Source organism: Chiloscyllium plagiosum, chromosome 42, assembly GCF_004010195.1.
Source record: "Chiloscyllium plagiosum isolate BGI_BamShark_2017 chromosome 42, ASM401019v2, whole genome shotgun sequence".
Lineage (NCBI taxonomy): Eukaryota > Metazoa > Chordata > Chondrichthyes > Orectolobiformes > Hemiscylliidae > Chiloscyllium > Chiloscyllium plagiosum.
Genome location: NC_057751.1, coordinates 173,263 through 183,115, shown reverse-complemented (window position 1 = coordinate 183,115; position 9,853 = coordinate 173,263). Strand labels below are relative to the sequence as shown.

Sequence of the window (9,853 nt, the reverse complement as noted above, 5' to 3'; positions counted from 1 at the left end):
TAGGCAGGTGCTGAGAAAGGAGATATGGCTGTGGTAACGAGTCTGCTTTCTCCTCCCTACCTTTTATCTTCTCCTGTTGAACACTCTCTGCTCATTCCTGAAGAAGGGCATGTGCCCGAAACGTCGAATCTTCTGTTCCCTTGGATGCTGCTGACCTGCTGTGCTGTTCCAGCAATAAAGTTTCAGCTTTGATCTCCAGCGTCTGCAGACCTCACTTTCTCCTCGAATTTTGACAGCAGTCATGTGATCACCGTAAGGTAGCTTGACAAATTTGAGTCGCTTTTCTTAAAACGGTTTCTGGATTACCAGTCCAGTGACATTAACACACTGTCACCACCTCCCTTCTGCTGACTGTCAGTGCAGAGGGCTGTAGACTGCGATGGTGCAGTACAGGCTGTGTTCAGACTGTGAAGAAGGGAGAATCTGAGAGGGTTCCAAGAAGCTAGCAGTAAGGTTGGTGAGGGATTTTCTGGCAGACAGGTGACTGCAGGCCTCAACCTATACTTGGTGTAAACTTAAGCACGGAACTGGGTGTCAAGTGGGACTTGCAGTGTTCCTGGTCCATGGTCCCAGCCCAGATGGTGTAACTGGCTTATGTAAGGACATTCTTGGTGTTGAGAATTGGAGTGATTGTGACATGACTTGGTTTTAATCTGTGTTTATGGCACAGGAGAAGGATATCAGTCAAATGGTCTCACTACGCAAGGATGTGCTGCTTGCCTTCGTCTATTTTGATCGCAACCTCTGCAACTACATTTTGGAAAAAGATCTGGAGCAAATCATCTCCACTTTGGGGCTTCATCTGTCCAGAGTTCAGGTACACCACGTTTACACCATATATACAAGTTTCCTTTGGCACTTGCACAGGTCTGTTATAGCTTCCTGGTCCCACTGGATGCTGGTCTTAATCCAGTTTAGATTGCCTTCCACTCAAATGACAGTTGTGTGTACTCTATCATCTCTCGTCATGATTTTGCTTTGAGAATGAATGGGAGGAATGATTATTTCACTGAGTGGCATCAGCCAAATTGTCATCTTTTGAAATCAGAAATCATGTCTTTGGCAATGGGAACCCTGTCTGATTTCCCATGTTGAGTATCACAACTCCTCAAAGGATGCCTAGTTTAAATCAGTTAACTGAGCAAGCACTCAAAGTTTGAACTCTCACTGTTCAGTTTGAACAGAGCAGGAAATTAGAATTTATTCTGAGGCTTCTGTAATACCTGACTCGAACATTCTTCTCAGCAAATCTGGCAGCATCTGTGAAGAGAAATTAGAGTAAATGTCTCAGTGACCCTGTCTCAGAACTGATGGTAGCTGGAAAAATGGTGGTTTATCTCCAGAAGATAGGGTAGGGAGGGACTCAGGAGTAACTGATAGCTGGGCATAGAGCCAAAAGTGAGAGAAGACAGTTGGAAGGCCAAAGGAGTGGACAGTGATCTGGCTGGGATAGCTATTCATTGCCACTGTTCATGACTATCAGTACGTGGTGTGTAATAGCAGACTGTGATAACAAGACCTGATTTGTGGGGTAGTGGGCTCGCACATAGGCGAGTTCAAACCCTAAAATTATCGAACTCAGTCTTACGTCCAGAGGGCTGCAGGGTCCCCATGTGAAAAATGAGGTGCTGTTCTTCCAGCTTGCGCTGAGCTTTGCTGGAGTACTGCAGCAAGCTCGAGGCAAAAATGTTGACCAGGGAACAGGGTGGTGTTCTCAAATGGCAGGCAACTGGATGCTCAGGCTCTTTAATGTGGGCCGAACTTTGATATTCTGTGAAGCAGTCCCCCATTGCAGAGGAGACCACATGGTGAGCAGCGAATGCAGTAAAGTAGATGGTGTTGAGAACAGGTCAGGCGTTGCTTCACCTGGAAGGGATGTTGGATTCTGAGAAGGGAGGATGCAAACAAGCAAGTGTTGGACCTTTGCCAGTTGCAGGGGAAGGTGCTGTTGGGAGTGAAGCAAGAGGAGACCAGGGTTTCTTGGAAGGAATGGCCTGTTTGGAAGGAGGACCAGGGAAGGGAATTTTCCACTTTGGGACTCTGCAGCTTTCTGGACTCAGTGTCTATTTTGTTCATTTTAGGGCTTGAACTCTCCTGTGTCCAAGCCACCCCACCCCACACACCAGGCTTTGTTGATACAATCTGCCATTACAAAGGACATGGAACATAACAGCGCAGTACAGGCCCTTTGGCCCTCGCTGTTGCACCGACACGTGAAACTAATCTGAAGCCCATCTAATCTACACTATTCCATTATCATCCATATATTTATCCAATGACCATCTAAATGCCTTTAAAGTTGGTGAGTCTACCAGTGTTGCAGGCAGGGCATTCCACACCCTTACTTCTGAGTCAAGAACCTACCTCTGACATCTGTCCTTTATCTATCACCCCTCAATTTAAAGCTCTGTCCCCTCGTGCTAGCCATCACCATCCGAGGAAAAGGCTGTCACTCTCCAACCTGTCTAATCCTTTGATCATCTTGTATGTCTCCCCTAAATCACCTCTTCACCTTCTTCTTTCCACCGAAAACTGCCTCTAGTCCCTTAGCCATTCCTCATAAGACCTTCCCTCCATACCAGGCAACATCCTGGTAAATCTCCTCTTACCAATGCATCCATGTCCTTCCTATTATGTGGTGACCACAACTGTATGCAGTACTCAGAGTGCTGCTGCGCCAGAGTCTTGTACAGCTGCAGCAAGACCTCATAGCTCTAAACTCAATCTCACTACCAATAAAAGCTAACACACCATATACCGCCTTAACAACCTTATCAATCTGGGTGGCAACTTTCAGAGATCTATGCACATGGACACAGAGATCTCTCTGCTCATCCACACAACCAAGAATCTTACCATTAGTCCAGTACTCTGTATTCCTATGAGTCCTTCCAAAGTGAATCACCTCACACGCTTCCACATTAAACTCCATTTGCCACCTCCGCCCAGCTCTGCAACTTATGTCTATCCCTGTGTAACTTGCACTGTCCACAACTCCACTGAATCATCTGCAAATTTACTGATCCATTCTTCTACGCCCTCATCCAGGTCATGTATAAAAATGACAAACAGTAGTGGCCCCAAAAACCAATCCTTGTGCACCACTAGTAACTGAACTCCAGGATGAACATTTCCCATCAATCATCAACCTCTTGTCTTCTTTCAGCTAGCAAATTTCTGATCCAAACTGCTAGATCACTCTCAATTTCATACTACTGTATTTTCTGCAGTAGTCAACCGTGGGGAATCTTATCAAACGCTTTACTGAAATCCAAATACACCACACCAATAGCTTTACTGTCATCTACCTATTTGGTCACCTTCTCACAACTTAATAAGGTTCATGAGGCACGACCTGCCCTTCACAAAACTGTGTTGAGTATCGCTAATCAAAGTATTCCTTTCTAGATGATTATAAATCCAATTTCTTATAACCTTTTCCAACACTTTATGCACAACCGAAGTAAGGCTCACACGTCTATAATTACCAGGATTGTCTCTACACTCCTTGAACAAGGGGGCAACATCTGCTATCCTCCGCTCTTCGGGCAAAATACCTGTAGACAATGACGATCAAAGCCAAAGGCTCTACAATGTCCTCTCTAGCTTCCCAGAGAATCCTTTGATAAATCCCATCCGACCTAGGTGGCAAATGGAGTTTAATGTGGAAGCATGTGAGGTGATTCACTTTGGAAGGACTCATAGGAATACAGAGTACTGGACTAATGGTAAGATTCTTGGTTGTGTGGATGAGCAGAGAGATCTCTGTGTCCATGTGCATAGATCCCTGAAAGTTGCCACCAGATTGATAAGGTTGTTAAGGCGGTATATGGTGTGTTAGCTTTTATTGGTAGTGAGATTGAGTTTAGAGCTATTTGCAGAATTGCTTGCACCACTCTTTATGAACCTCCATCCCAACTAGTCTAATAGCCTGTATCTTGGTATTCTCCTCGATAACATTGGTATTCACACTGGAAAAAGACAATGAAAAATAATCATTTAGTGCCTCTCCTACCTCTTTGGACTCCACGCACAACTTCCCACTACTGTTCTTGACAGGCCCTACCCTTACTGTAGTCATTCTTTAATTCCTGACATACCTATGGAAAGCTTTATGGTTTTCCTTGATCCTACCTGCCAAAGACTTCTCATGTCCCCTCCTGGCTCTTCTTAGCTCTCATTTTAGGTCTTTGTTGGTTAACTTGTTACTCTCAAGTGCCTGAACTGAGCCTTCATGTCTCATCTTCACATAAGCCTCCTCTTTCCTGTTGACAAGAGATTCAACTTCTTTAGTAAACCACAGTTCCCTCGCTCTACCACTTCCTCCCTGCCTGACAGGTGTGTACTTGCCAAGAACCTACAGTAGCTTATCCTTGAAAACGCTCCATATTTCAATTGTGCCCATCCTATGCATCCTCAATATTTCCTAATCACATCATAATTGCCTTTCCCCCAGCTATAACTCTTGCCCTGCATTATATATCGATCCCTTTCCATTACGCAAGTAAATGTAACCGAATTGTAGTCACTATCACCAAAGTGCTCTCCTACCTCCAAATCTCACACCTGGCCCGGTTCATTACCCAGTACCAAATCCAAAGTGGCCTTGCCTCTTGTTGGCCTACCTGCATACTGTGTCAAGAAACTCTTCTGTGTACTTTGGACAAAAATCAACCCATCTCATGCACTGGAACTATAGCATTTCCAGTCAATGCTTGGAAAGTTAAAGACCCTCATAATAACTACCCTGTTACTCTTGCTCCTATCCAGAATAGTCTTGTTATCCTTTCCTCTACACCTCTGGAACTATTCGGCTGCCGATAGAAAACTCACAACCGAGTGACCTCCCTTTTCCTGTTTCTAACCTTACCCCATTTGGCCTCAGTAGATGAGTCCTCATGAAACATCCTTTCTGCCACCATAATATTGTCCTTGACTAACAATGCCACACTCCCCCTCTTTTACCCTCTTCTCTATTCTGACTGAAGCATCTAAACCCCAGAACCTGCAACCATTTCTGTCCCTGCTCTGTCTGTGTCTCTGAAATGACCACAACATTGAAGTCCCAGGTACTAACCTATGCTGCAAGTTCACCCACATTATTCAGGATGCCCCTCGCATTGAAGTAGACACACTTTAAACCACCTTCCTACCTGTTGGTACACTCCTGTGACCTTGAAACCTTATTCAGGACCTCACCCCTCTCAACCTCCTGTACAATGGAGCTACAATTCAGGTTCCCACCCCCCTGCTGAATTAGTTCAAATTCTCCCAAAGAGCATTATTAAATCTCCCCCACCCCAGGATATCGGTACCCTTCTGGTTCGGGTGTAAAGCATACTGTTTGTAGAGGTCCCACCTACCCCAGAATGAGCCCCATGTACCCAGGTATCTGAATCGCTCCCTCCTGAATCGCTCCCTCTTGAACCATCCCTGTAGCTAAGTGTTCAACTACTCTCCCTATTCCTCGCCCCTCAAGCATGTAGCATGGGTAACAAACCAGAGATGATACTGGATTGTTCTAGCATGAAGCTTCCACTCTAGCTCCTTGAATCTTTGCCTTATATCCCCATCCGTTTTCCTACCTATGTTTTTGGTACCTATGAGGACCACGACTTGGGGCTGCTCTCCATCCCCCTTAAGGATCCCGAAAACGCGATCCGAGGCATTACAAACCCTGGCATCTGGGAGGTAATGCACCTACTGCGAGTCTCTTTTGATCCCACAAAATCTCCTATCTGTCCCCCTAACTGTGGAGTCCCCAATGACGAATGCTCTGCTCATCTCCCCCCTTCCCTTCTGAGCAAGAGGGACAGACTCTGTGCCAGAGACCCGTACCCTATGGCTTACCCCTGGTAAGTTGTCCGCCCCCACTGTTTCCAAAAAGGTACACTTGTTATTGAGGGGAATGGAGACAGGGATCCCTGCACTGTCTGCCTGTTCCCTTTCTGTCCCCTGACTGTAACCCATCTTTTTCCTGTACCAGAGGTGTGACTACCTCCCTGTAACTTCTCTCAATTGTCCCCTCAGCCTCCTGAATGATCTGAAATTCATCCAGCTCCAGTTCCCTAACGTGGTTTCTAAGGAGCTGGAGTTGGGTGCACTTCCCGCAGATGAAATTAGCATGGACACTCGTGGTAACCATTAACTCCCACCTTCTACAGAAGGAGAATGCAACTGCCCTAACATCCATACCTGCTGTTCTGAATTCCCAAAGAGACTATTGAAAAAAAAAACTAGTAACCTTGCTAAATCGGCATGCAGAAACCTTTTTTTTGGTTAGAGGAGAAGGATGGCTGAGAGACACTACCTAAGTAGGGTTTCAGGTAAAGCAACACCGAAATATATTACCTCACTTACTCCGCCGTCCCACGTCTGCTTCGCCTATTCATGAGGTACGTTTTCAAAGGATTAATTTAACTTTCCGGCAGCCCCCGTCCTCTCTCTCACTGCTCCCGCTGCAAACACGCTAGCTGTATCCGTTAACAGCTATTCACCCTCCCAGCCAGATCATTATCTACTCCTTTGTCTTTCCAACTGTCTTCTCTCTCTTTGGGCTGTATCCCCACCTAGCATTTACTCCTTATCCCTTCCGTTCATCCATCTTCTGCATGTAAACAGACATTTTCCTTGCTATCATCAGTTCTGAGGAAGGGTCACCGGACACTCAATGTTAACTTTGATTTCTCAGATGCTGCATGGCCTGCTGAACATTTTCAGCAACATTTGTTTTTGTTTCTGATTTACAGCATCTTTTGTTCTTTTGCTTTTTATGGAGCACTCTTTGTATTCACCCACGTTGTCTGCAAGGCACTTGGCCTAAATTTGCAAGTGTGCTACTGAATAATTATCACGTATAACAGTACAGCGCAGTACAGGCCCTTCAGCCCACCAAGGTCAACCTAACCTACACACTCCTCAATTTATTGCCATCCATATACTTGTCCAGCAGTCACTTAAGTGTCCCTAATGTCTCTGACTGTACTACCACCACTGACACAGTGCATTCCACGCACCCACCTCTCTCTGCATAAAGACCCTACCTTGACATCTCCCCACATCTTCCTCCAATCACCTTAAAATTATGATTCCTCCTGACAGCTATTTCTGCCCTCGGGAAAAGTCTCTGGCTATCTACTCTCTCTGCCTCTCATTACCTTGAACGCCTCTATCAAGCCACGTCTCTTGCTTCTCTCGTGTGGAAAAACCCTAGCTCACTCAATCTCTCTTCGTAAGACAAGCACTCCAGTCCAGGCAGCATCCTGGTAAATCTCCTCTGCACCCTCTCTAAAGCATCTACATCCTTCCTATAATGAGGCGACCAGACCTGAACTCAATATTCCAAAGGTGGTCTAGCCAGGATTTTAGAGAGCTGCAGCTTCATAAAATAAGCTTAAAAACTCAATCCCCCGTTAATGAAAGCCAAAACAGCATACACCTTTTTAACAACCCTATCAACTTGGGTGGAAACTTTAAGAGATGTATGTCGGTGCACCCTCAGATCCCGCTGTTCCTCCACACTGCCAAGAATCCTGTCTTTAACCCTGTATTCAGCATTCAAATTCGACCTTCCAAAATGACTCACTTTGCATTTATCCAGGTTGAATTCCATCTGCCACAACTCAGCCCAGCTCTGCATCCTGTCAATATCTTGTTGTAGTCGAAGAGTGTGGTGCTGGAAAAGCACAGCCGTTCAGACAGCATCCGAGTAGCAGGAGAGTTGACATTTCGAGCATCAACTCTTAATCAGGAAATAACCTACTTCTGACATCTCCCCATACATTCTTCAATCACCTTAAAGTTATGACTCCTTGTGACAGCTATTTCTGCCCTTTCCTGATGATGAGCTTATGCTCAAAACGTTGACTCTCTCACTCCTCAGATATTTTTCCAGCACCACACTCTTCACCTCTGATCTCCAGCATCTGCAGTCCTCCCTTTCTCCTGATGTCTTGTTGTAGCCTGCAACAGCCCTTGACACAATCTACAATGCCACTGACTTTTGTACCATCAGCAAACTTCCTAACCCACCCTTCCACTTCTTCATCCAAGTCATTTATAAAAACTGCAAAGTGCAGAGGCCCAAGAATGGATCCCTGCAGGGCACCACTATTCACCGACCTCCAGGCAGAATACTTTCCATCCACTACCACATGCTGTCTTTCGGCCAGCCAATTCTGTATCAAGATAGCCAAATGTCCCTGTATCCCATGCCTCCTAACTTTCTGAATGAGCCTACCATGGGAAACCTTATCGAATGCCTTTCTGAAATCCACATACACCACATCCACTGCTCGACCTTCATCAGTTTGTCTCGTCACATCCTCAAAGAATTCAATAAGACTTGAGGCATAACCTACCCCTCGTAAAGCCATGCTGACTATCTTTAATTAAACTATGTTTTTCCAAATAGTCAAATCTTAACTCTGAATCCTTTCCAGTACCTTGCTCACCGACGTAAGACTAACTGGTCTGTCGTTCCCAGGGGTTTTCCTATTCCCTTGAATAGGAACAACATTCACCTCCCTCCAATCAGCAAGTACTACTCCCGGGGAGAGTGAGGATACAAAGATCATCGTTAGAGGCGCAGCATTCTCATTCCTTGCTTTCCGTAGTAACCTTGGATATAATAGGTCTGGCCCTGTGGACTTACCTATCTTGATGCTTGCCAGAATTTCCAGCACATCCACTGTATTAATTTCAATCTGTTCCAGCCATTAACCTGGTCCACAGTGTTCTCGCCATCAACAAGATCCCCCTCTTTGGTGAATACTGAAGCAAAAACTTACATAGGTCTCCCCTACCTCTTCAGACTCTTGGCATAAGTTCCCTCCACTATCCCTGATTGGCCCTTCTCTCTCTCTGATCATTCTCTTATTCCTTGTGTACATGTCGAGTGCCTTTGGCTTTTCTCTAATCCTTCCCACCAAGGCTTTTTCGTGACCCCGCCAAGCTCTCCTCAGACCATTTTTTGAGTTCTTTCCTAGCTACCCTGGGATCTTCTAAAGCCATGCTAGATCCTCTCTTCCTCAATCTTAAGTAAGCTTCCATCTTCCTCTTGATCCAATGCTCCTTCACCTTACCATTCCTTGCCTGTTTCAGTGGAACAAAGTTATCCAATTTATACTCCATCGTTCCTGTCTAACAGCAGTATAATTTCCCCATCCCCCATTAAATACCTTCCCAAACTGTGTGTTCCTGTCCTCCATGGCTATGGTAAAGATGAGGCAGTTGTGGTCACTGTTACTGAAATGCTCTCCCATCGAGAGGTCTGACTCTGACCCGATTCGTTGCCAAGCACCAAATCCAACGTGGCCTCCTCTTGAGTTGGCCTATCTACACATTGAGTCAGGAATCCTTCTTGGGCACACCTGACAAAATTTGCTCCGTCTAGACCATCTGTATGAAGGAGGTTCCAATCAATATTGGGGAAGTTGAAGTCACCATAATAACAACTCTGGTATATCTACCCCTTTTACAAGATCTGCTGTCCAATCTGTTCTTCTGTGTCTCTGCTGCTGTTGGGAGATTTACAAAAATTGACTGCTCATTTCCTGTTACTGACTTCCACCCATTCTGACTCAGTAGGCAAACCCTCTTCAACAACCTCCTTTTCTGATGCTGTGATGTACTCTCTAATTAGCAATGCTACTCCCCTCCTCTTTGACCACCATTCCCCCTCCGCGTTCTTTTTAAAAGATCGAAACACTGGAACATCCAGCTACCATTCTTGCGAAATCCGTTTCTCTCTTCTGGCCCCAACATCGTAGTTCCAAGTAAAGATCCATGCTCTAAGTTTGTCACTCTTATTTAGAACATAGAACAGTACAGCACAGAACAGGCCCTTCAGCCC

General features: G+C 45.5%; 1 protein-coding gene across 2 annotated transcripts in view; it reads left to right on the top strand.

Annotated features, from left to right (window-relative positions):
• Window positions 1–9,853, top strand: part of LOC122543000 (cell division cycle and apoptosis regulator protein 1-like) — a 71,979-nt gene that overhangs the window by 53,425 nt on the left and 8,701 nt on the right. For both annotated transcript variants that reach the window (XM_043681151.1, XM_043681150.1), the window contains one exon: window positions 671–817. In XM_043681151.1, the coding sequence (XP_043537086.1) occupies window positions 671–817 (147 nt within the window). The remainder of the gene's footprint in view (window positions 1–670; window positions 818–9,853) is intronic.